Source organism: Cupressus sempervirens, chromosome 4 (assembly GCF_028749045.1).
Source record: "Cupressus sempervirens isolate cs-2001-9-10 chromosome 4, ASM2874904v1, whole genome shotgun sequence".
Classification (NCBI taxonomy): Eukaryota; Viridiplantae; Streptophyta; class Pinopsida; order Cupressales; family Cupressaceae; genus Cupressus; species Cupressus sempervirens.
In genome coordinates this window covers 683,464,211-683,491,268 of record NC_143121.1, presented here as the reverse complement: position 1 = coordinate 683,491,268, position 27,058 = coordinate 683,464,211, and the positions used below count along the sequence as shown (strand labels likewise).

General features: G+C 37.4%; 1 protein-coding gene across 1 annotated transcript in view; it reads left to right on the top strand.

Annotated features, from left to right (window-relative positions):
- KU80 (Ku80 family protein) overlaps window positions 1-27,058 on the top strand; it is a 124,867-nt gene that overhangs the window by 66,183 nt on the left and 31,626 nt on the right. The window contains exons 7-8 of the mRNA XM_089826528.1: window positions 24,709-24,904; window positions 25,084-25,290. Of these exons, the coding sequence (XP_089682654.1) occupies window positions 24,709-24,904; window positions 25,084-25,290 (403 nt within the window). The remainder of the gene's footprint in view (window positions 1-24,708; window positions 24,905-25,083; window positions 25,291-27,058) is intronic.

The window sequence follows — 27,058 nt, the reverse complement described above, 5'->3', positions numbered from 1 at the left end:
TGAAGCGTAAACTGTGTGAATTTGAGCTATTTGAGTGTGCGATCGAATTTTGAAGCAAATTTGGTTGAGAATCTTTGTGCAAAGGTGAATTTGGTTCTAACCGAGTGAAGCTTGAATATATATTTGCCAAAACCTTAACTTGCGACGATGCCATCAAGCTTTGCAACGATGAAGAGGAAGACCAAGGTCAACACTATTAGATTGGTTTAAAATGAGTGTTGTGAAGAGCCAAAATTCACAAGGTTGGTGCATTATTCTCCATTCCATCTAGGGGTTTTGTTGGTACAAGATATCTGTGTGTTTTATCATTGTGTAATTGGGGAAGTTGGAGACCATGAATTATGAGAGGTATATGATAAATTGTGCGTGGATGGGAAATTGAAAGAGGAGCATAAACATTTGGAGACGGAAGGTCTCACAATTGCTCTGCATTTCCTAGAAGTGTTCAAAGCAGATTGGATTCGAATTGTGCTGAACTAAGTCCACAACATGTAAATGTGGTTAGACGAGCTGGTGAAGATTAGTAGAGATGTGATTCATATGGTAACATGATACCCTATTGGAGAAAATACCAAAGCACAGTGGGGCGTAAGAGGTTTGAAAATTTCCACAATTACTAATTTGTAGACAAGATTTGGTGTATAAGTTGTTGTATACAAAATCTTTCAATCGAGCAGGGCCAATGGTGTGTTGTGTGTTGCTGTTAATTTGTGTATAAAACTGTAAAAGAGGGACACAAACTTGACCTAGTCGAGTTACAGTTAAAGCAACTAACTGAGAATATGAAGACTCTTTGAGTGGCTAAGTCGAACACATGTAAATTTGGTTCATTGTTGGTATGTATATTCTTTTACATGCAAAACTTTTTCCCTACAATTGGCAAAGTTATTTGGAGAGCAAACAAACCTGTTAATTACTTGATCAATGAGTATATTGAAAGCTTAGATGAAAACTTTGAGAATGTCATGTCTGCATATTTCACCGAGTTCAAAGGTCGAATGATTCAAAGATATAGGATCCCACCTCAATTAGTTGAGAAATATTATGATGACATGTGTTTTCTTGTGGATGTTGACACTATTCATGTGAAAGTTGTGAATCCAAGTGTTGCATGGCTTGAACCCATGGTGTTTGAGATAAATATTGATTAAGCAACCAAGGCAATCGAAGCATTGCTCAATGAATTTGTGGACAAGTAGCCAAACCTTTTGGCACGTATGAGGATACAAAGGAAAGGATCAAAGTGGATATTGTTATCACGAAAGTTGATAGGAAGTCTAAGAAAATTATTGACACATTGGAGAGTTCATTCGGTGAAAAAGAAGACAACAACCCTTAATGATTATTAAAGGGAAAGGAGAAGATATTGAAGAAGACAAAGGAAAGGCTATTGTTATTGCTGAACCTAAGAAGAAGAAAAGCAAGAAGAGACCACTGGCTACTCCACAAAGCTGCAAGAATACAAGGTCTAGAACCCGAGCTGCTCTGGAGGTTACTCCACTAGTAAAGAAAGGTACTGTTAGAATAACCAATACTGTACAGTCACAAGTTAAAACTTATCAGAAAAGAGAGGAAGTATTTGTATCTACTAGCGAGCCAACAAAGAGAAGGAGAAAATTTATTCTTAAAGATGATGAGGACATTGAGGATAGTGAAAGGAGATAATTAGACGAGGCAAGTCATTTTAGAGTTGCTGTACAAAAGAGACCCAAGACCGTTGATGAAATTGCTGAATCCATTAGAGAAAGTAAAGGTTTATCTACATTTAAGTACTTCAAGTACAATGCTATGAATGATGAGGAAAAAAAAGATAGAAGATGCCTTAATAACTATGATGACTAAAATCAAAGACACACCTCTAGAGATCAGAGACATGATTCCTCATGAGCTTTATCAAAGAATTGACAATAGATGGAAATATGCATTGAAGACCAAAAAGGAAATGAGAAGAAGGCCACTTGCTACAATTAAGCCTGACTTTGGAGTGGAAGAAATAAGTGATGCATTGGAAAAACATAAGGACATATTTGCTCAAAAGAGAAGAGCTCTCTATGTTTTGTCAGGGCAATTGCAATATGTTGACGAGGATTCCTAAATGATCCGGAAATAGATATACAATATCAAAGATCTAGAGGAGGTGATTCAAAATGATAATACTGAGCTTGATCAGACATTGAACTGGATAGCAAAGAAGATGAATATGATAATATTTACCCACAAGATGTTGATTCAATACATGAAATGGTAGAAGATATAATTTGTAGAGAAGAAAAGGTCACCATCGAAGATCTAACAAGTGAAGATTTGGCTGTAGAAATAAAGAAAGACGAGGATGTCATGACTGACACTAAGCAGAATACTGAAGGTCTAGTATCTACCGAGTCAGCTCATGCAAGTATCCCAGGATTTGCACCTATTATTAAACAAATTAAAGAATATCCTAAGCTTGCAACACACAACGAACCACAAAATGTAAGTAATATTCCTGTTGGTTCTTTACATTCGTTAGTGGACACTTTTCCAATAGATATATATGAAGATAAAAAAGATATACCGAGCAACAGGCTTAGAATACACGAGGGGGAGAAAACATAGACATTGAGCAAAAAAATGACAATGGAGATTATGGAAATACTCAGACAACAGGAGATGCAACAGAACACAAAGCAGATGATCTTGCTATAGGTGAAGGGCCACAAGCCCATGAAACTCCGAGTGAGGGAAATATTGGGCAAGGAAAAAGTAGTTTACGACGTGAAAAGAAGGAAGAATAGACACAATCAAGATTCACCTCAAATCGTGTATCATCATACATTGATTGATCCATCTACCATCGGACTAGAGGAGGAGAAGAAAGAAAAGGAAAAGAAAGAAGAGGAGAAGGAAGATATTGAACAAATTTGTTCTACACCGAAACAATATGAGGATATGCCTCTTGTGCTATTGACACAAACTATTTTAGTTATTCATGTTGATCAAGGCGCTAAGACATGAAGTACCCAAACAAATAAATCAAGAGATTCAAGCTCCAATGCCACCCCAATTATCCCTAAGTTCAAGCAATGTTGATTCTAAAGGAAAGAAGTGAAGAAAAAAGAGACACCGCCAAACAAATCCAATCTTGTCACACTAGATGAAGTGATAATTATACTTGATTGCAATCCAAACACTTTGGATGTAGAGGCCATGGCTGTCTATAGTGAATTGTGTGCTAGAAAAGATGAGCATGAATGATTGAAGTGGGAGCACAAGCAAAAGAAAGTTCTTCATGATGTGAAAGACATATTGTTGGAAGTTGTGGTAGATATTACTCTGAATGAGAAGACTCCAATGTTGGAGCAATTGGTGCAAATTGTTGAAAAGATCAATGAACTTGATGTGGATACCAAGTCCAAGATGATGGAAAGAGTTGAGAAGAAATTTGAAAACAAAGTGTTAGAAAGGATAGCAAGTGAGATTGCTATACAACAAATGGGTTTGTCTACCCAAGTTACTGAACTAGACATAATTGTGCAAAATGTTTTAACATTGTTCAACAAGTTGTGTGATATTCCATTTCTTAAAAACAAAATTAAAGACAAATCACAAAAAGTTAGTGAAGATCTGAAAGCAAGTGCAAAGACACTTAAGGCTGATCCTAGTACTTCATCATTGCATTACTCCCGAGTAAGATTCTTAACAGGATATCAAAATAATCTTTTACAAGAGGAAAGAAAATTAAGGGATGAGATAAATGAAATTCAAACATTGCTGTTACCTCATCTTGAGGTAATGCAAAATATATAAAGATAGCTCAAGATCTCGTTCCTGCTCTGAGTCTATCTATTGCTGTTGCCAATCATATGAATAATCGTGCAGCAAGCTGAAAATTGACCAGGAAATTATCGAGTTGCTAAAGAAAAACTAGGACAATACCATGGGTATAATGTTAAAGAATCATAAAACATTTTGTGATCACTTTGGATGCTTTGGATTACATCCAAAGTATTTCAAATTTCCAAAGTTATTTAACATAAGTGTCAAAAAAGGGGGATATATGTTTGTATCAATATACAAGTAAGTTGTTATAAGGATAAGGAGATATAAGGAGGAGATGTTGAAGGATGAAACAAAAAATAGAAAATGAAAGAATTTTGAAAAAGATTTTGAAAAACACATGTTATACCGAGGAAGTATATGTATAGGGGAAGTTGTATAAGTTTTCAAGTTATTTTCGAGTATAACGTTTTTTGCCACTGATGTCAAAAGGGGAGAATGTTACTCCTAAGATACATTCATGTTACCATTAGTGTCAAATAGTTTAGAAGTCATTGATCAATAAAAGAATAAATCGAGTCACAGTGTTCACCGAGTTACACTATAGTGCCCGAGGAAAGAAGAGACAAGCAATCTAAGTATGAAAATTTATAGCCGAGTTACAATAGTTACCGAGAAGATAGAAGTTATGTTAGAAACAATAGTCCACCAAGATAACTGAGAGGGGGGTGGGGTGAATCAGTTATCCAATACTTAAAACATTTATTAACCTTAAGCAATCTTATCCATTCAACCAAAGTAAACAACAACCATAACAAGATGCACATAGACAATTACACCATATAAGTCAACTAGGGAAACCCTTGATTAGAGGGAAAACCCCGGTGGGAATGATGCTGACAAGATGATGTACTAATATAAATATTCCTTGTTAAAGGATGGACCCTGTTAGGAGTCTATTACAACATTTAGTACATGGAGTCTCTATTAGGAGACTTTGAATCCTTGTTAGGAGTTGTGCCAACCCTATGAGGAGTTGTAGTACAATGTATGCAAGAAGAGCCCACTGCCCAAACATGCAATTTCAATTACATGAAGAGCTCACTGCCCAAACAAGTAATTTACTGTTAAGTTCCTCTTTCCTCTGTTCTGTCAACTGAACCAATCACTATCATACCTTGTAGACTAGGTCATGAACCTCAGATCCAAATATCAAACCTTAGATCACACAATAAAATCTCGGGAATGAAGTTTCCTTCACTTCCGCTTTGCTTTGCTCAACTTCGCATTCTGCTCTTTGTACTGCTTACAATCATCTTTCATACATGCTCATGATAAAGAAAAATGTCCTTCCTTTATACCGAATCCATAAAACATTTCCCTGAATCGGCTGTTACACCTTCTCAATTAATTATTATAGGACCACATTAAGAACATGTTACACTTAGCGATAACATTAATCTTTCACCTTGCAACTTGAATATCTTTGTGTACGTGCAATATTATGATGACTGAGCTTAGCTATGTCATCATCAACATGTCTTCTTCACATCCTCAATCTCGATTCTCAGAATAACAATTCTGCTAAGAGATATAACAAGTTTACTAGAACATGCCTTTGTAAACTCTATCTCAAAACAAACATCACCAAAACTTACATAACTTCTTCTAGACTTAACATTTCTTCACCTGACGTTAACTGCATTTATTAGATACTCATAAGTATCTCCCATAACCTCGGATAGTGAGAATACTCAACTAGCCGTCTGTACCAACTTGATCTTTCTGCTATTCTTCTGTAAGATACCACAAAAGACTTCTATGTTGACATCAATGAGAAACTCAGTAATGAATGTAACATATCATCATGATAATGATTTAGCCATGTATCTACAATACTCCCCCATAGGAATATCATCAACATTCATGCTTCCACCAGGTTAACCGAGCACATACGTCACTGAGCTTTGCAAGCATTACAGAGTCTTAAGGACACCGATTGACAGCATAAGTATAAAGCTAGAATAGAGTGTACATTGAGTTGTACGAAGGCTACATACAAATCTGAAATGGCACAAAAGTCTATGCAAGGATCATATTGAGCAGGAAACATGATTTTACACAAATCGAGGAAAAGATTTGGAAAGATTTATTGGTAAATGTGAATTAACTATTTATGATTTCAAGGCAGAGAAGGCCCATAAATGAACGAAAGGAAAAAATATGGGATAAGAACTATTCTAGATCGTTGATTTCGATCTAAGTTGCCGGTTCGGGTTCGGTTCCAAGTTCGGAGTTCGAGAACTGGTTCGCAAGTTCGACAAAATTTTGGAAAGGGGTTTGGGTTCGTTTGTACAAAAACATGTAAAAATTGTAACAAAAAAAAAATTAAAAAAAAAAAAAAAAAAAACAATATATATATATATATATATATATAGATATATATACACACACATTTTAATGAAGCATGAGTTAAAATTAGAATGTAGCATAGTAGCATAAACACATTTAAACAACAAAAACTTTAAAACACCAACCACACTAAGTACCTAAACACACCCTAGAATTCATTGTTTTTATAAAGTTTTAAAGATATCCACGCTTTATTTTGCCATACAGTTCTCTTTGCCTCTCCTTCTTCATCTTTACTGATCCCTATCCTGCTACATCCAGTCCGATATATCATATAGTTATTGGAAACAATATATGTAAAATTATACCTTTACAGTAATAGCATTTACACAATTGAGTGTGAATTAGAATAATAGCATCATCAAAAGAATGATATATCATGTAAATTAAATAGTTAAGGATACTGATTTAACCTCCCCCAACCCCGCCCCCCCCCTCTCCCACCCTCTCTCAGCATCCTACCTTTCCATAATAATCCAACACTACTCCCCTCCATGACCGAGTGACTGATTTGGTTTGAACTTTTGAGTCAGATCCATCCACTTTTGGATTAAAGCGTACTTTAAAGGATAGAGAGGGTCCCCTCACTAGATATGGTTGTCATCTACAACAGCTGTGTGAGTCCTTGGACTTGGTGATCTTGAATGGTCTCTCCTCCCTATCTGGGTCTAGTTTATTCACTAGTTGGTCTCATTGCGGGTGTCAACAACAAAAGGGGTAGCAACAACAGTAGTAATAATAACATACAAAGGGGCTGAATTCAATATGATTACAATGGATGACCCATGATACAATGTAGGAGATGTAATTAATTTGGACACTTTGCCCGAGAGTGTCAAAGTGGAGGATAGAATGGAGGGGTGCTCTGCAAATGGTGAAGACCTGGTAATCTTGAGGATGCTAACTGCCCCAAAAAAAAAGTGTAAACATGCTTGAGGTGACAGAACCAGAGGAGGAAGTATTAGCCATCATCCGAATGTAGGCTAGAAGACTCACAGATCGTGACATAGGTATGGAAAAAGAGAGGTTGGACGAAGCCAATGGGGAGATCCAAGATTTCATGGAGAAGGATGGAAAGGTAAGTACTTCTAAATCCCCCTCCACTAAGTCCATCTTGGAAACTAACATCATGAAGCAAGTCCTGGAGGCCACGGTTCCAGTAAAGATTGGGGATTTGTTGCAGACACTACTGCACTTAAGGGTGGCAATAGCACAAGGAAACAATACTAAGGAGCAACCTCTGAAGGAAAATGTAAAAGAAGGGAAGGACAATAGCATTGTGTTTACCATAGTAATGGGAAGGACATTTGTAATGGTAGAAATGGAGATAATGTGGTACAAATTGACCAATGCTTTTGTGGATGGAGGTTTGGGTGTTAATGTTCTTCCTGAAGAAACATGGAAGGCACTTGAAAAGCCAACTCTTTGGCCACCCACTTTTAAATTGGTAGGAGTAGATCAACATGGGATCAAGTTCATAGGGATCTTAATGGGACATCAATTGGTGATTGGGACACAACAATTCTTCCTCGATTTTGTGGTGATTGCTTTGGAGAAGAAGAGATAAGATGCATTATTAGGAAGAGGATGGTTAGTCACAACAAAGGAAAACCACAATTGGAAGAAAAATACCCTTTTCATCGAAGTAGACAACTGGAAGTACACAATTGACTTAAAGAGCCAACGATTAAGTTAGGCATTGCATCAGCTTCGGAAACAGAAGGAGAAGATGGCATTGGAGTTGAGCTTAATGAAGAAGGCATCCTACGGCTAAGAGAATGTTTAGAAGATGAAACAAGTCCCTCAATAGCTTGTTCCACTAGCAAATGGGGGACTATGAAGTGTTTTAACTAGATCTGTAATATGTTGCAAATCCAAGTAATGGAATCTGAAGAAAAATATCTAGGGTGTTATAAGGAACACAAAGAGGTTACGACCACAATTGATGACAACCCTGCAGAGATATTCCCTAGGGATAACAAAATAGAATATGACGAGGCTAAGTTGGAGAAGTTGAATCTAGGAGAAGAGGACCATCCCAAAGAGATTTTCATAGGAGACGACTGGCATACTGTATTGAAAGATGCAACATTTAGAATCTTCGTTGAGTATAAAGACATGTTTGCATAGACGTATAAGGAGTTAAAAGGAGTGACACTAGAATTGTGTCCATTGAATACCTCTAGTACCTGGAGCAAGATCAATTGTAGAAGGCCTTATCGAATGAATAAGAACTATGTTGCCAAAGTTCAGGAGATCACTAAGATGCTTGAAGTAGACGTAATATTGAGTAACCATAAAAAACCCCTTTCCAATTCCCTTTACAGACAATATCTTAGAAGAAGTGGCTGGGGAGGAGATGTATTCCTTAATGGATGGGTTTTCGGGGTACAACCAAATCAGCATTGCTAAAGAGGATAAACTGAAAACCACCTTTGTAATGGAGAATGGGGTGTATGCTTACAACAGGATGCCATTTGGGCTGTGTAACACACTTGCCACATTTCAGCGAATTATACTTCACATCCTTGATGGGATGTCAATGGGAAATTTCAAGGCCTGTTTGGACGACTAGTCTATCTATAGTGGGAAGGAACACCTCCTAAAGGTTGTGAGAGAATGCATGTAATGATGCTAGAGGGCTAGGCTGGCATTAAACCCAAAGAAATGTAGATTCATGGTTCCCAAAGGCAGGTTCCTCGGACACATAGTATGCAAAGAAGGGTTGAAAATGGATCGTGAAAAATTAAGAGTCATTGTTAACACGGAGGTTCCTGTGAATGTGACTGGTGTCAAATCATTTTTTAGATGTGTGATACTATAGGAAATTTATAAATGGATTTGGAGAAGTATCCCTACCCTTCGAAAAATTAACCAGCAAAGGAGAGCAATTTGTATGGGGAAAGGATCAGGAGGAGGCCTTCTAAGCTTTAAATTAGAGGCTGGTGGGGGCTCCAACCCTCATATATCTTGACTAGAACAAGGAGATTCATGGCCATGTGAATGCATCTAACTATGCAATAGGCGCCACCTTGGCACAAACTAGAAAGGAGGGTTGTGATATTGCCCTCAAGATTTAACTATGTAGTTTTCAAGTCAAACTCATTGACCCATGTTTTATGAGTAGTGATTCACACATAAATCCGTCTCTCATGAGAATAAATGGAACGCTTAGCACTCATTGGATTTAGGTGATGCTCACAGAGGGATTGGACCATCCAATGTACTTTGCAAGCAGGCTACTTTCCAAAGTGGAAAGAAATTACAACACTACAGAGAGAGAAGCACTAGGTATGGTCTATGCAGTTCAAAAGTTTGGACATTACTTATTAGCTACTCCATTTACATTTTTTGTGGATCATCAAGCTCTCATGTATTTGGTTGAAAAACCTATTATCCAAGGAAGAGTAAGTAGGTGGCTAATTCTCCTTCAAAAATTTACTTTCAAAATCGTAGTCTGCTCAGGGAAAAGTCATGTGATATCCGCCCAGGGAAAAGTCATGTGATTGCAGGCTAGTTGTCAAGAATAAAGTCATTAGAACCCGCTGGATTTTGAGTGAATGAGATCTTCCCAGATACTTGTTTCAGATTGTTGAACTACTACCTTGGTACAAAGGTATGGACCAATACCTATCAACTTCTACATTTCCCAAAGAAATGCCACTAGGAGAAAAAAGAAAAATTGCATTAAAAAGCAAGACATTTTAGTTGATTAATGGGTTATTATATAAAATGTTGCCCAATGAGGTGCTAGGGAGGTGTGTGATGGAGGAAGAGATTCTCGAAGTTTTGAGAGAATCCCATGAAGGTTTTGCAAGAGGCCACATGGGACCAGATGCAATAGCCTAGAAGGTATTGTTAGTAGGACTTTTGTGGCCTACATTTTATGTAGATGCTTGGGAATGGGTCCTAAGTTGTGACATATGTCAAAGGATGGGAAAACCCTTAATAAGGGATTTCATACCACTTTTTCTTGCACAACCACAAGAGCTATTTGAACGATGGGGTTTGGAGTTCGTGGGGCCGTTACGTACCAGCAGTACTCACAGATGTCTATATATAATGGTGGCAATAAAGTACCTCACAAAATTGGCAGAGGAGAAGGCACTCCCTGACATTATAACACTGAGTACGACTAGATTTCTCAATGAGCAGATAACGACATGGTTTGGTATGCCCCTATAGATAACAAGTGATTGAGGAGTGTACTTTGTAAACAAGCCGATCAGGACGATGAAAAATGAGTTCAAAAATTTCCATTCCTTTTCCAGTCCGTACTACCCTAGGGCCAACAGTCAAGCAGAAGCTATAAACAAAATATTGGTGACCATCTTGTACAAGACATGTGGAGTGGAAAAAGGAGATTGGGAGGAAAGGCTATCGACAATTCTATGGGTGTTCCAAACTACGAACAAGGCCACCACTGAGGAAACCCCTTTTCATTTTATGAATAGATAGGAGGCTGTAATGCCTGTTGAATATGCAGTACCGAGTCTAATAGTGGTAGTTGAATACAGGTTGGGAGATGAGCAAAGCTTAAGAGAAAGACTCAACGCCCTAATAAAATTAGACGAGGATGGCTCAATGGGTTACCGAAGTTGCACAATAGAGGCATAAGTTTTTGCATGATAAACATTTGAAAAGAGTGAAGTTTCAACCAGGGCAGCTGGTACTCATACAATGGGAAGAATGAAATAAAACCTGGCAAGTTCAAAGTACGATGGTTGGGACCATACATAATAATGGAAGTAAGGGAAAACAGAGCAATAAAATTGTCAACTTTAGATGATAATCCTTTAAAGGACCTAGTCAGTGGGTCTAAATTTAAACGTTATAAGGAAAGGAAGGAGTCTTTTTCTATTTATTCCAAAGGCATAAAAAAAGACATGCACGAGGAGGAAATAAAAGAGGAAACAATAGAAAAAGCAAAGGAAGGGAAAATAAAAGGAAAGACTAAAAGAAAAATAAAACATAACATTGCTTTGTTATACAAGTCAAGCTGGAGGAATAACGGTGGACATGACATAGCAGCTCGGGCAGGAGGAACTCTTGTATGAGGAGTTGGGGTAAGAAACCGAGTATGAATAGTTGCAGTATGTAGGGATGGAGTACGAAGGAGTGTCGTACGACCAACAATAGGAGAGCAAGTTGGCGTACGATTCATGGAATGGAGGAGATGAGACAAGGACCAGGTTCACGTAGGAATCCACAATTAGGCTGTAGCTGTGAATGCATAAGGACAATAGCACTTACAGGCCATGTATGAAGGAAACAAAGTACATAATTAGGGAGGTAGCCGCTGGTGGAAAGGAGGTAGGAAGGTATGCATTGTAGCCTAATACCGTATGACATATAACAAATAAGGCAGAAGAGTATGCGTACGGATGGAATAAAGGAGGTACATGTATGGGTGGTTATAAAAATTGACAAATTGAGACATGTGGGAGGAGATAATAAAAAAAAGACAATCATAAGCCTGAATAGGGTATTCAAAATAAAAATTACAAGATGGTGAAGACTAGCATTGGTAATCTTAGTAGAGGAACAATTAGGGATTCAAGAAAAAACCAAGTCTTGTAGGTGAAGAAAATGGCCACGAAGAAGGACAAGGGGAAGAACGTAGAAAAGATTACCGCTACCAATGTCACATTTGAAAGCGTAGTAGGGAGAGTGTCAGACATGGTGGGAGAATGCCGAAGAAAACCACATACTCAAGGAGGCAATACGCCAAGCAGAGTTAGATAAAATAATTTTTTTGCCCATTTTTGATTTGAAGGAATTTGATCTTGTGTTGAGAACAATGGTGGCGGGGTATGACAAGAAACGGCATAAATCTGTAATGCAGTATTTTTAGCAAACCCTTACTGTTTTATATTCTCCTAAGGACCGAAACAAAGTATTTGGGGTTCATAACTAGGGCCAGTAAAAATGACATTGGAGGAAAAGAAAAGATGGCTGGGGCTAATGTGTAGAAGTGATCTCACCGTACAGAAATGGGATGATATTCTAAGCAGAAATAACGCTTGGGGTCTAAAGAAAATATTTATAGCCAATGAAGAATGGAGGGGCATTGTGGATTTAGTGAAGAGTAAGCTCATAGGTGGGAGCCACACATCCGATATTGCCATTTGGATGCTACTAATAGTGAATGGATTGAATATGGGCAAGGTTTACAACTAGGCACAACTCCTTTCAGAAAGGCCAAGGGAATTCCTATAATTAAAATGCAACATTTTACATGCTGCATCATGCCATTGCTATGTTCTTAGAAACAGTTAAAAATAGGTGGCCCTTGAGCATAGAAGGACATTCGTACCACAAATAGAGTGGAGCTCTATAAGCTAGCCATGGCATATTGGTTTCACTTGGATATGTGTGGAGTAGGGCTTGGAGAGGGAGAACCAAGGAAGAAGAAATTAAGGTACACAGTGGCACCAAAAAACTTCTACATATAGCAATGACCAAGAAGATGGTAGTATAGATGGAGAAGGGATAAGTACAGGAGTATCTTCTTCATATGATTCCAATAAAGAGGATTTTCGGCTAAGTCACTTGAAGGGCACACTTGGACATGTTACATTTCTATTGGTAGAAAATTGGCTACTGCCAAGAGTCGTACCTGAGCAAGCAATCCAGGTAGAAAGAAAAGGAAGGGGTGACTGTACAGAGGGTGGCCATACGGAGGATAGAGAAAGAGAAGTCTGTATGGATTACATCAGAGATAGTCAATATGGAGAAGAGATGTACGGAGTAGAGGGAGAGGTAGAAAGATGTACGGGTGTCTGTAGTAGAGAAGTTTGTATGGAGCATGGTGGTACACAGGACGTCCATACTAAGTATGCTGGTATGAAGGGTGTCATGGATGCTAAGGGTGTTGACAAAGAAGAAGTTCGTACGTAGGATGTGCCCAAGAATGTTGACATAGAAGAAGTCCGTAAATAGGTTCGTATGGAGAAAGTGCAGCAGATTGTCCGTATGTTGCATGACCAGGAGGAGGGAATGTAAGGTACAGGTACAAGGGAACCAAGTAGACTGCTCATTCCTCAATAAGGGTGCCAAACAAATTTCCATTCCAGCTGTAACAAACTGTGTTGCTCTTGAGCAGCTGTCTCACACTAAGATGATATCATCGATGCAACAAGAAGGCTGCACGTAGTGTTAGACTAGAGACACCCAAAGGCATAGAAGTGGCTCAACCAATTGCCTTGTTGGTTCAATCCACAGGAAAGAAGGAAGTACAAAGTGGGAAACACATGGAAGGAATGAGTACAAATAAAATGGTTGTATAAGATGAGGACACAGTGTAGGAGAAGGCAGATAGATTGCTAGGAAAGTTTGAAATAATAACTCCACCTTTAACAACTCCCTTGGTGATGGAGGCAAAAGATAGAATGAAAGCACAACATGAGCACTTAACTATTAGAGACAACAATGAAAAAAATCTCATTCAAGGAAAAAGCTGAAAATTTGCTCAACGAGTTACAAGGGATGGAACAGACCACTAGGGAGATCATAAAACAGGATCGCAGGTAGAACATGGATGCCATAGTTAGAGCAGCAATGTTACAGTAGCATTTATGAAGAGAGATTGCCATACAGACTGGAGTTTACTATTGCAGAGTGGAGTAGGACATGAACAAGCAATTGAAATATGGAAGGTCGGACATATTGTACCCAGGTTGGAGCAATCACCACTTATGCAGTCATTTGCTGAGATGGAGGAAGCTTTTAGAGGGACATTTGTGGCACTTCAACACAAAAAGGAATTGATAAGGAGAATGGAAGAAGAAAAGGAGTTGACAAGAAGAATGGAAGGCAGAGAAAGCAACTTTGGGAGAGAAATTGGTAGCAATAGAAAATGATAGGATGAAAGCCTTGTGCCTGCTTCAAGGAGTTCGAGCTAAGCAAATGGTTGCGAAATAAGATCTACGATGTATCCGCGAACAAGCATCCAATCCAGGGACGTCCTCCCACCTTACTTCTTGAATTATAGTTTTGTTTTGGTCTTTGCTGGGTAGTCATCTAGAACACGACTTCTTTTTCTTTGGGGGGGATAAATGTAGGGCATAATAAAACAATGTTGTAATGAAAGATAGTTAATTTTGTGTTTAGGTAGTTAGGTAGCAAGGGTGTTGTGCCTGTTGGTCTCCCTAACCAACCGACCTCTATTTAAGAACATTGAAATATGAATGATGTACTTAGTGATTTTCTAATAACTGGTTTCCATCACCAACATTGGTATGCTGGACATTGGGAATAAATGCTTTTTTGATATTAACATATTTGAATTCATGCTTGATTATTCAGTTTGGTAACATTCTACATGAACTACACCCTTTCTTGCACCTCTTTCGTTCCCTCCATTCACTGCTTAATTATCCCCCACCTTCCCTTGGTTGACCAAACCTTGCTAAGCCTTGTCATCCGAGTCACTTGCTTCTCACCCACTCCTCCCCTCCCCATCCCCCGGAGCTGCCCCTCACTTGCATCTCCATCTCCGTTGATGATGACGACCAAGAGCTCTTGGCCTGCCATCTTAGACAACTTATCCCTCAAAATCCCTTCACCGCCACTGGGTGTGCCTCCACCATGTTCGCCCGCTGATCTAGATATGTTTGCAAGTATTCGACCTTAGACATTTGAGTTTTAGTCTTTTTTGTATGATATATTATATCAAAAGCTTGAAAAGACATTTCAACTTGAAGTTTTGGATTAGACATACTGGGTTTTGGTGCACTAGTATGACTAGGAAGATTAGATGAACTTACTTGATTACTTGTCAGATCCTTAGGAAGAGTAGGCAGTGGCGTTCCTTGTTTAGCAAGTGTAATGGGTGTTTGCACATCTATCTTAGCTTTAGTAGCTTCTTTTTTTTGTTTGGCAAGTTGAGTTTGAGAACATGTCATGACTGCAGAGGCATGACCAAAGCTTTCTTCAGGTTCTTGATCTTCATAGTAGACATATCCAATGTTAGAGTCACTAGTTACTTCATCATTTTCATTTTATAGACCAGCGTTATCTTCCTCCTCTTAGTTATCTGGTAAGGTACCTAATTGTTCATTCTCAAAGTATCCCGTTGCCTGATTGCCAGGTGGGGCTTCAAGTGCAAGCCTCTCTGGAGGAAGAGGAAGTGTTGCTTGATTCTTAGCTGCATAATTATGAGCAGGATTAGGATATGTTCTTCTTGGAATGTCCTTGAATGGGGCTTTTGTAGAAGTCTGATTGTAGGATATGTTCTTCTTGGAATGCTCTTTTCCTGGAGTACTGATTGTGGAAAGGAGACTTTTTTTTGATTATACAGCTGGTTAAAGACATTAAATTCTCACAGTCCATGCAAGTAATTTATATTTCTTAAGGCAGAAAACTGTGAGTTCTGTCGTTGACGTTCTGGAAGACTGATCGAAACATTGATGAAGGAAATCACAGTTTTCCTGTAGAAGCAATAAAAAATGCTTATCCTGCTGGTGTTCTAAGTAATCAAACAATGGTTCATAACTGTTCAGGCAATCAAAATGTGACTACAATTGCTTTGTGTCCATCTGTAAACTCACCACCATCCTCAGTAGGATTGGCAAAAGTATTGATAAAAAATAGATGCAACATCCACACGTTAAAGGCTATCTCACTTGACTTTATCTTGGTCAAAAGAAACAGAATTAATTCAGGCTTCAAGCAACTGTTTTGAGGACATGAGCCTTGTCTGTTTCTTTCTGGTAATGTAAAAAGATGGTAAGTTTATTTTATCCATCAGAAGGCTGAGCATGGCACCATCCCCAAGCACATACATCTTGGACTGAAAGTTCTGTTACTACTGCCATAGAGCCAGTGTTAAGGTGCTTTTTAATTGGAAGTATGTTACACTATCAACATAGTATGATCGTTTTGTAGTATTAACAAGGAAAGTACCCCTACTCACTAAAATGAATAAAAGCATGAAAACTTTGTATTTGAAGTGGTTCTTTGGTATTTGGCATGTAACATGGAAAATTAGGCTAAAAATTTTCTGAACATTTTTCACAATATTGAAAATTTCTTCATGTTTAAGGATAATCTAGATGATTACTATTTTTTGGGAGCGTGAGGATGTGCTTTGTGTTTAAATTTTACCCATATGAAACTTTTACATAAAGTCATGTTTTCAAGTTAACAAGTCTTTCTATCTATTTAAATGGTTGTATTTCAAGATTTTGGTCCATTGATCCATGCTGTGTTTTTTTCATTTTTGTATCTCCGTCGATAAGTAGATATGCTATGCTTTAGTCCTTGAGGTTTTTTTTTCATTGTACTTGTTTTGGGGACAGCTTAGGAACATTCACTATCTTTTCCCAATTTTTTTCTTACCCTAGTTGTTTTAAAAGCATTCCTGATATGCTGGGGATGGCTGGACATTCCCAAGATATTTGGGGATGTACAAATGTTCTTTGATAGTTAGCAAAGGACAATGAATCATGCCTATGGCTATTTACTTGTTTGTTTAAAGTTTAAACAAGGTTCTAAACAGTGAAACTTGGGGATGTGCACCCCCGCCCCCTACAAAGAAAAACAAAGCACCCGGTGTGGGGACTGTTATGTCGAGTACTGCCATTCTACTACCCAAGCACCACTGGGACGTGTCCAGAATGCAAGGATGCCCAAAATGTTCTATTTGCTGATAATTTGAATTTTGATTTTTGAGTGTTGCTATTGGTTAGGTATTATTTTATTATGTTGAATGTTCAATAGTCTTTGTTTGTGTTGCAATTTTGTTATGCTCAAGTATTTCAATTTGGTATGTTATATTAAAATATCATTTCAGAACTAGCATTTCAAGTTCTATATGTACACAACACCCTTCCCGCCCCCTCACTGCCATCCCCCCACCGCTCCCCTGCAGTCCTGAAATTGAGGCCCTTTTTCCCCCTGTTCCAGTTACTCATCTTGGCATCTTAACGTCACACAATGCTCGTGTTACACTGGTTTTATGTTAAAAACTGATTCATTCTTAATTTTTTGTGTTTTTCCATATCATGTAGTCCTAATTCAAAAACAAAAATCCTTCCCATCTCATTCTAACTCATTTAATGGATTTTTTTTTGTAGCCAAGTTGGATCCTAAATAATTATTTCTGTAGGGTTTGAAGGTACTATTGGGGAAATCATCATTGGCAAGTAGTGATGAGTGAGATAGAAAGATAAGTGGGAAATGGAAATGCTTTAGATTAGTCCTATTAGATGGTTGACATGGCACAGCTAGGATGCACTAGAGGTTAAGACGTATTTTCTTTTTTTTGTAGGTTGCCAATTTGTCTGTTGTGGAGAAGAATTGGTTAAGATATAGTTTCAATCACTCTATCAAGAGGAGTAGGGTTACTTCTAGACAGGAAGAGAAATTGGTGGCCTTGCATAGTGCTTCACAATTTTAGGATTGTTGAGCTTCAATCACCTATAGAAACTAGCTTTTTGGTGGGATGTTGATTTTGAAGATGCCACCAGATCACTACGGAGTAGACATGAGCGATTGGTAGTTGTTTTATTGGATGAGACTGTCCCTCATAATGGCAGTAGCTTAAAGTTAAACTCTGATTTTGGTGAAGTGTTAAATTTTTTTGATTAGGGGTGGCATCATACTTTTCACATTTGTATGATTTTGTCATTGCCTAGTTCAAACTTGCAGCCTTTTGACAATTCGCTGTATGTTTTTAAATTTTTTTATATCATATGCATATTGACAATGAATAATGAAAGCAATTAAATTTTGAGTTTTGATGTTTGTTAATTTATTCCATTTCTTGTGAACCATTTGAAGACTAGGAAATTAGCGTCAGAAACACATGAAATAATTGGACCAGCACAAAAAGCCATTTATTAATGAAATGAACTTGAAATATGCACAATAGAGATATCAGAATGGAATGCAAAATATGATAAACAAATTCAAATGAATAACACTGCTTTGATATTGCTGTATTGTTTCTTAATATTCCTACTATGATGTTGCTTTTCAAAAACCAAAGTGCATAAATACAATTGAAAGTGATTGGCAATGATTGCAATAGGGTTATGGGGAAATTCAAAGACTCGTGATTAAAAAAATGAGGACAAATGATTCATAATTTATAAGCAAATTGGGATTGAATTTGACAGGTGAGATGACTTAGGACTTGAGTAATCAATGGCTATGATCACATGAGAGGAGTTAAGTGAGGAGAAATGGAAATTTTACAAAAATACAAGTGGAGGAGAAATCAAAATTATCAAGAGTTTAGTGATGTAGGAATTTCGTAAGTGATAGTCAGAAGTGGAGAGGAAATGGAAAGTAGATGGAATTAAGTGGTGAGAACGAATAAATAAAATTCAGTAAGTTGAGTGATCAGCGGAGAGAAATTGTAAGGTGGAAGTGGTAAGTTGGGTTGAAAATAAATAAGTAAAATGAATTTCCCCAATTTTGATAGATAAGTAGATGGAATTAAGTGGTGAGAATGAATAAATAAAATTCAGTAAGTTGAGTGATCAGCGGAGAGAAATTGTAAGGTGGAAGTGGTAAGTTGGGTTGAAAATAAATAAGTAAAATGAATTTCCCCAATTTTGATAGATAATTACATAAATTTAGAATTTATCTAATTATGAGGATTTTGGATTAAGGGATTAAATAATTACAAATAATTATTTAATCATGGAAGGACAACTAGAGGGATTAAAAAACAGGTTTTTAATACACATGATTTTAAAACATCTCTTTGTTTAAAAAACATAAATGGGTTTCTCATTGATGGTAACGGAATTAGATAAACATCTCTTCGATTAAAAATAGGTTTCTCACATGCATTTACACGCATTTGAACTTTTTAAAGAGATGATAGGCAGTTTCTCTTGAAAAGCCCACAATGCATTCAAATCTTTACAAATGATCACATATTTCCTTGCAAATATGTACTGTTGAGTTTTTGCAAGTAAATGACACACAAGACATGTAATGACCAACAAAAAGCCCGTGTATGCAAGATTTTAGAGAAGAAATGAAGACATGCAATTAGGCTTAGAAAGTTCACCAGTTGTGTTGTTAATTCATCGATATCTCTTGAAATACAACTCTGATTGAAGCCTACGATAGCTTGAAACAAGTGGAATTGAAAATGCCACAATCCTATGGAAAAAACAAAACCAGAATCAATCAAGACAACTAGGAAAACACTTAGAGAGTTTAAACTACGAAAGTTTTCGTAAGGTTTCCCCGATTTTGGGAATACAAAATTGAGGACAATTACTGGCTATGACTAGGAGCGTAGCTCATTTGTTCTTAGAAACAAGGAGGAATGGAAAATTCAGACCTCTATGTGCCTTAGTATCAATTGGGCTACAAATTCGAACATCAAAAACACAAAACTACAAAAAGGATGACACAACTGATGCAAAACAATCCTAATTAAAACAAAACAAACTCGTGCAAATGCACTCATTGAAAAGAAAAAACCTACCCAATTAAAACTGACCGACAATGGAACTTTTTAGATGAAACCATTTATTGGCTCAACAAAATAGCTACCTTTTACTTGTAACTCAAAGTACATTGCATGTTCACAAACAACTTTATATAGATGGAACATGAACAATTGGAGCAATGATGCCTATTCTTAATTTAACACCTTTCAGCAGGAATGAACAAATTCACTTTTTTGAGATGAATCATATATATTCCTGCTCCAAGATAGGTCCATGAATTCAAACTGCCTTTGCTGAACCATGAGTGCATATTTAGCCTCTTCCTCAATTGTATCTTCATGCTTAGGTACAAGCAGAATTGCTATCCTTCCATTGACCTCCAACCAAGCAAGATGTCTTATGGGACATTCCATCAATCGCACAAAGACTGAACTCTTTTTGTCAATTGCAACTTGATTGATTGGCACATCAATCACTAACACCTCAAGTTGATTTAAAAAACCTAGCTCATGTGGTTCCAATGATGACATAAATGAACTACATACTTTAGTATGTTTTTTGCAAACTTTAGACTTGGGAAAGTCTTGCTTTGGGGTAGGACATTCATACAAAGTGTACTCAAGTACATGACCATGAGACACAAGTACATCACTTTCAGCTTGATTAGGACTTTGCCTGCATGTTCATCTTTTTATGTCTGATGAAATGATTATCATCATTTGCTTAAACATCAAAAGAATAATGTTTTGTCATTTTCTTATTCATCAACAACTTTCTGAAACTGCATGAACCAGAAATAAGAGTCGCCAGCTATGACTGCTTCCTTTTCTTGGAAGGGAATAGAAAGATCACAATCCTCAGACTTGGGATGTTTCACTGCCGCATTTAGTAATGGTGTCTCAAGTAACAAGCTTCTTTGGTGATGAAACTAACCTTTGTGGATTCTCCCCACCAGGAGTATGAGTAATAATTGGAAGAAGTCTCCTTTGCACATCCTTGCAAGGGGAAAAGAACATACTTTGAGCTATTTTCTTTTTGAGAACAAGAAACTCATTTGCTATCCTCTCTACAACAGGATCTGTCTGTGACAGAAGAAAATGAATCAGAAGAAGAATAACTTTCTTCAAGCCTACTTGCTTCAATTCTTACCTACCCAACAAGAATGAGATCATCTTCAATTTCAATTGCCAATGTCTGTGCATTTGCAAGAGTAGCCAAGGTTGCTTTTCTTAATAAGAAATTGATTTTTGGAATTTGAGCATTGAGAAAGCAACAGTTCAAATTTGTAGTTGTAGGTTGAGCAACATCTGTAATTCAATGAGTGGATTCCACATTCTCATCTAGCAATTGATACATTAAGGAGTTGATTCCACCTTCTCATCTGATGATTTACACATCAAGGATTGGATACCACCTCCCTATGTGGCAAAGGAAGAAGTTAAGCCTTTATTGGACAGAGGGGAAGCAACTTAATTCTAAGGATTTCGTAAACAAAGGAGAAAGTAATGCCAAAATGAGAGGAAGGAAGCCTTAATCAATCAATAGGATCTATTAATTAAACTCGTGTAAAACTTGTAAGCCTGAGGACTAGTTCAACCCATAGGAAGCCTATTAAGGGTTCTAATGAGGTGTGTGGCTCTCAGCTTTAGGCTAGAGCTCTAAATCAATGAAGATTAGCCCTTGGAATGAAATGTATCACCTGGTCCACTTGGACCAGGCCTTAATTCAATCATAATGGGCTAGATTGGTCCATGGGGTTAAGTGTATGGGCCCCCTATAGAAAAGTGTACTGTACGAAAGGTGAAACGTGTGGCCTGAACCTGAAGGCGAGGCCTTAAAATGAGAAATATGATCCCAGCTGTGACATGTGGGGTATGGTCTAATTAGACCAGGTCAAAATTCAATTGAGAATGGGCTTAAATATGGTCCTAATGACTGGTGTGCAGACCTAATTGGGTCCAAATCAAATGCATTAGAACATGTAGCCTTGGGCTCCCGAATCAAACCTAAATGGCAATGAAATATGACCCCAAATTGTGAAATGTGTGAATCCAGTGGCCTTAGATTTGGCCCTTGCTCAAGCGCATAGGCCTAATCGGCCCCAAAACACAATAGGATCAGACCTAAGTTCAAATGAAGATGTGCCCTACAATGAAACATATGGCTGTTAAATCTAAACGTGGGCCTTAAAATGAAGCATGTGGCTCATCAACCTATGCATCAAGCCCCAGCCTCTAGCACGCAAGCCTAATTGGGCTAAAAATTGATATAAATCAGATCCTAATTTGTATGAGACTAGCCCAAAATCTGATTCTAAATAAACATGTGGGATGTAGTGTGTCGGCTAAAAATTTGATAGGCCAGGTCTAATTACCAAATGTATGGGCCTATATTAGGTCTTATTCATTCAAATTAAAAAACAAGCGCCTTAACCAAATGTGTGGCTCATTTGGGCCCCAATATCCAAGCGCGTGGACTCAAAGCTTGAACCATAGGCCCCAAGGGTGTCAAAGATATGGCCTAGAAAGTATAAACCATGTCTAAACAAGTCCGACGGCTCCTGTTGCCATGTAATGTGTGGGCCTAATTAGGCCTTGAATCAGTTAAAAGTTAGCCCCAATTAAAACACACAAGCTTGTTAGCCGATTGGACGGTCCGACGGTGTTTCTGTATTCTGTAGCCGACGGTCCGGCGGTGTTTCTGTATCCTGTAGCCGACGGTCCGGCGGTGTTTCTGTATTCTGTAACCGACGGTCCGGCGGTTTTCTGTATTCTGTAGCCGACGTTGTCGGTAAATAGTTTGTAGCGGATAGAATATTTGTGGCCGACGGACTCCTTCGGGAAGGTTTGGCGGTAGTATTTATATCCCGTCTGGGATCATTGGAAATCATCATTCATCTACTATTGCGAATAATAATATAAGTTCTGCTGTTCATGTTCATTGTCTATATGCGTTCATTTACTTTACTTGTACGGTAAACAAAGCTTAATTCCATTGTTTATGGTCTCAAGGCCCAAACGAGTGAGCTGTAAGCTCTAGTTGTGGGTCCCAAAAAAAATATAGAGTATGAAGGAGGCTCAAAGTTAATAAAATCCTATTGCAAGGGTTAATTTTTAATGCAAATCTAAATTTAAGGGCCTTTAATAGATAAACAAGGGATTGGCCTTTAATAGATAAACAAGGGATTTAAACTCGATGCAAGTTACCAATCAAGCAAAGAGAGGCTTTGATATTTATTAAGGGCTGACTTATCATTAAAAAGCAGTGTTACACAGGGACTGGCACCCCTTTCCAAACCTCGAAGTACCCATCCCCACACCAGGTACTTTCGTACCCAAGTATCCCCACCTCTGCCATTTCGCAACCATGTTGCCGCTAGACTGGGGACTTGGATTTCTATTTGAATTTTGATTTTTGAATGTTACTATTGGGTTTTACTATGTTGAATGTTCAATGGTTCTAGTTCATGTTGCAATTTTGCTATGTTAAAGTATTTTAATTTGGTATGTTCTACTGAAACATCATTTCATAACAAGCATTTCAAGTTCTATATGTATACTATACAACACCCCTCCTTGCACTATCCTTCCCTTGCGCTGTCCCCTGGCCGTCCCCCAGCCATCCCGAAAATGAGGCCCATTTTCCCTCTTCCCAGATACTCGTCCCAATGTCCCGCCGTCTTGACGTACCCCGGTACTGGTGTTACATTGTTGAAAAGGGGGCCAAATTTATTTAAATATTATTGCACAATTCCCTTGGTCATTTCAATAGTCAATGATTGAAATAAACGAATTTCATTTAGATCATTTAAAAGAACTTTTTGAGAGTTCAAACTTAAAGAAGGCTATACATTTTTGCAAGAGATCAAACTGGGGGATTATTACATTTTGAGATTATTTTGACGAGTTTGAACTTGCTTGGAGAACAAGGGTTTCTTCCTGCAGCAGCCATTGGGGAGCGTAGTTCTTCTATGAGCGACCATCTGAGCTTGTGAAATACACAGTGAACTGGTGATTTTGAAGGGTCTTAATCAGAGGCTCTAATTGGATTTCAAGTGGATGGATTTGGTGAAGTTTGGTTCAGATTTAAGAGACTGGGATTCAGTTCATTTTTTTTCAGATTGAAAGGGATTATTTTCGGAGGGTTATTTGATGCTACAGTACACTACAGTACCTCGTTAACAGTGCACTAGAGTACTTGGATCAGCAGTTTGGGCATTTATATCAAGTTTCTTATTAGTTACAGTTTCTTTTTATATAAGCATTCTATAAAAATTTATAGTTTTTCCATTGTACGAATGAGTATTTGTTTTGCATTCAATTTAGTTGTCTATCATTTGCAATATCTCTACCTTATAATCAGTTATTAGAACTAGTTTGATTTTTATGTCAAAACCCTCAAAAGCCAAAAAAATCAGAAAGAATGCAAAACAAAAAATTTACAACTGTCAAGGACGGTTGCAGCTGATAGTGACTTCAGTGATTGAACCAAGTTGGGGTTCTTACAGTAACATAGGTATGTATTTCTGTACACATACAACCATGTGTGTGTGTGTGCGGAACTCACATACATTAATGCAAGCTTATACTTTAGACACAGAAACATAAGTATATGTATACTGTATGTGCATTTGTGTGTGTGTATATATATCAATATGTATGTATGTACACATACAAACATGTGCACACATACACACACACACCCATATCATGTGTGTGCACGTCACATGTGCACATATAGATGTATATATTTTTAATACATGTGTGTGTATATTCACACACACACACATATATTCCATATTTCATATATGCATATATGTACAAACATATACAAACATTTTTCTTCACAAAATACTATGATATGTTTTCAACTTTCTATTTATAAATGATTGCCTTGTTCTATGGTCATTGCAGCACCAAGTGTATATATTGAATGTGACGAAACATTATTGTTGCCTTCATGTTAGCAGTAGGTTGATCTGTGCAGGATATATTAAGCTCAATAAGTTACAGACGCTGTTGTCATTATAAGTGGTAAATTTTTGGATTATTTCAATGTCATTGAAATTTAGTCTTTTAAATTTCAATATATAATTCTTTTATTTCTGTTTTTCTATTGCAAGGCACTATTATTTGAAAGATGTAAATATTATTATCCCAGAACCAGGCAATACCAAGGCCATTCTTGCAGTTTCCGCCGTGGCTAGGGCAATGGAAGATACCAAAAAAGTGGCCATTGTGCGTTGTATTTGGAGACAGGGACAAAAACAAGTTGTACTTGGACTTTTGACTCCAAATTTATCGTCCTCAGAGAATATTGTAAGACTTCTATACTAATGTGCTATCATTTATACAAGGGAGTACCCACAATTATATCTCGCTTTAACTTTCAAATTATAGTACATGGTACATTAATGAAAGGAGCTGGTTAGTCCTGGCACTGGTGCTTTCAACAGATGAATAAAGGATACTAACTTGGATCTTTTTGTTTTCTCTAGGCAGATTCGTTTTATCTGAACGTAATTCCTTTTGCTGAGGACATTAGAGAATTTCCATTTGCTTCTTTCAATGATTTTCCTTCATCGCAACAACCTAACGATTCCCAGCAAGAGGCAGCCGATAATCTTGTTAGAATGTTTGACTTGGCACCACCTGGAAGAGAGGAGATATTGCAACCAGAGTTGACATTGAACCCAGTTTTAGAGGTTTGTATTTATTAATGTATTTTCTTACAATAGTAAATAAATTTTAAGACACTAGTTTTCTATGAGTAGGTATCTGTTTCTGTAGCTTCAACGATGGAACACATCCTTTTATAATTTTGGAAATCTATCCTGTGTTGTGATAGAACTATTATGATGTTGCCTTCTAAACTTGCTTTCCAAGGTTATTAGTCAGAGTTCATAACTTTTATGAACTTATTTTAGTCCTGGTATATGTCTATTGTTGTAAATTGTTCATAAAGGCATAGCTTATACCATTTCAGTAGCTAGCACAGTTCTGTGGTGCAAATTTTAACATTGACTGAAAGAGTGTTTTGTGATTTGTCCACGGGAACATTTCATTTCTTATCATCTACTCCAATTTCATGGCAATAATTTTGATGTGTGTTTATATGGCTCTATAATATTTAGTTCGTAGCAAAGAAATGAAAAAACAGTGCGCATTTAGCAAATTAAGATTGTCTTAGCGCCATTCATTGAAGCCAGGTATTGAGTAGCAATCAGTGAAGAAAACAAGAAAGGTTATGTTTTTCTTTAGTTGAGAACTAGAAATATTTTTGATATAAAAGCAGCCAAAACTAAGGGGGCTGGCCCATTACAACAGTGGTGGCACAATCAGCAGAAAGCCAGCCAACAACCAGCAGACAACCACACACAACACCCTTAACGATTTACATCAAAAACAAAAGTAGCAGAATAACGGTAATTAAAAGTACTAGGGATCCAATTAGAGAACTAGAGAACTAGAAATGTTTTGTTCTGTAGACTAAAACTTTTTATTCATTGGTACAAATTGAAAAAGTTTTGAGTGGTTCTTTTTAATTTGTACCTTATTTTGCTTGACAAAACACTTTTCTCTGGATGAACAAAAAATGGATTGGAATTCTATTGATATGAGAACAAAGGTTCCCACCACAGAAGTTATTATCTTGCACTAAGCCTAACTTAGTAAACTGTATCAGATTGGACCACTTTTCAAGTTGCCATTAATTTACTCTTGCTTTGTGTTGACATATCTTGACTTCTTTTCTATTGTCACTATTATGTTTTGAGCCCAAAATTTATGACATTGTTATATATCTGTCCAGACATGTATCTGATCTTCTTGTTATTTTTGGCAGTGATTGACATAGCAATTCAGACACAAGCATAAAAGATCTGACAGTTGTTAAACAAAAATTTTAGTTAGAACAGCCAAGAAAATATGAGAGCCATTAAAATTGTGAGGATTGTCCAAAGGACTGTCAAAACCTGAAGAAGTGTATGTTATTACTGAAATCTGAGCATCACGAAGACCAAGTTCAAATAGGGGTTTCCAACACTGATTCAAAATTAGTTTAGTTTGAATTGGAAGGTTTCCAAAGGCAGGCACATGTTGCAGGACAACCTGCAGGCCGCTTTTGGGTGTGCTTCAGGTGTTGTATATACTATAGACTGCTTGAAGTGTTTATAGGCTGCTACAAGTGTGCAACGGACTTCTACAAATTTTTGATGGGCTGATACATATGTTTTGCAGTCTGCCACAGCTGTGTCGGAAGCTGCTGGAGGTAGTTTTCTGTAAAGATCCTTGTCCTGGCTATAACTGAACAAATTTATTTTGCCAACATCCACTTCCTTACCTTATCAAAAGATTGTCATTTTAACAAACATTTGGCAAGCAACGCTAGCTATCACTGTATATCATGCTAAATATTAGCAATTCATAAGGTATGTAACCAGCTGCTCACTAAATCAGATCTTTATGTGTTTT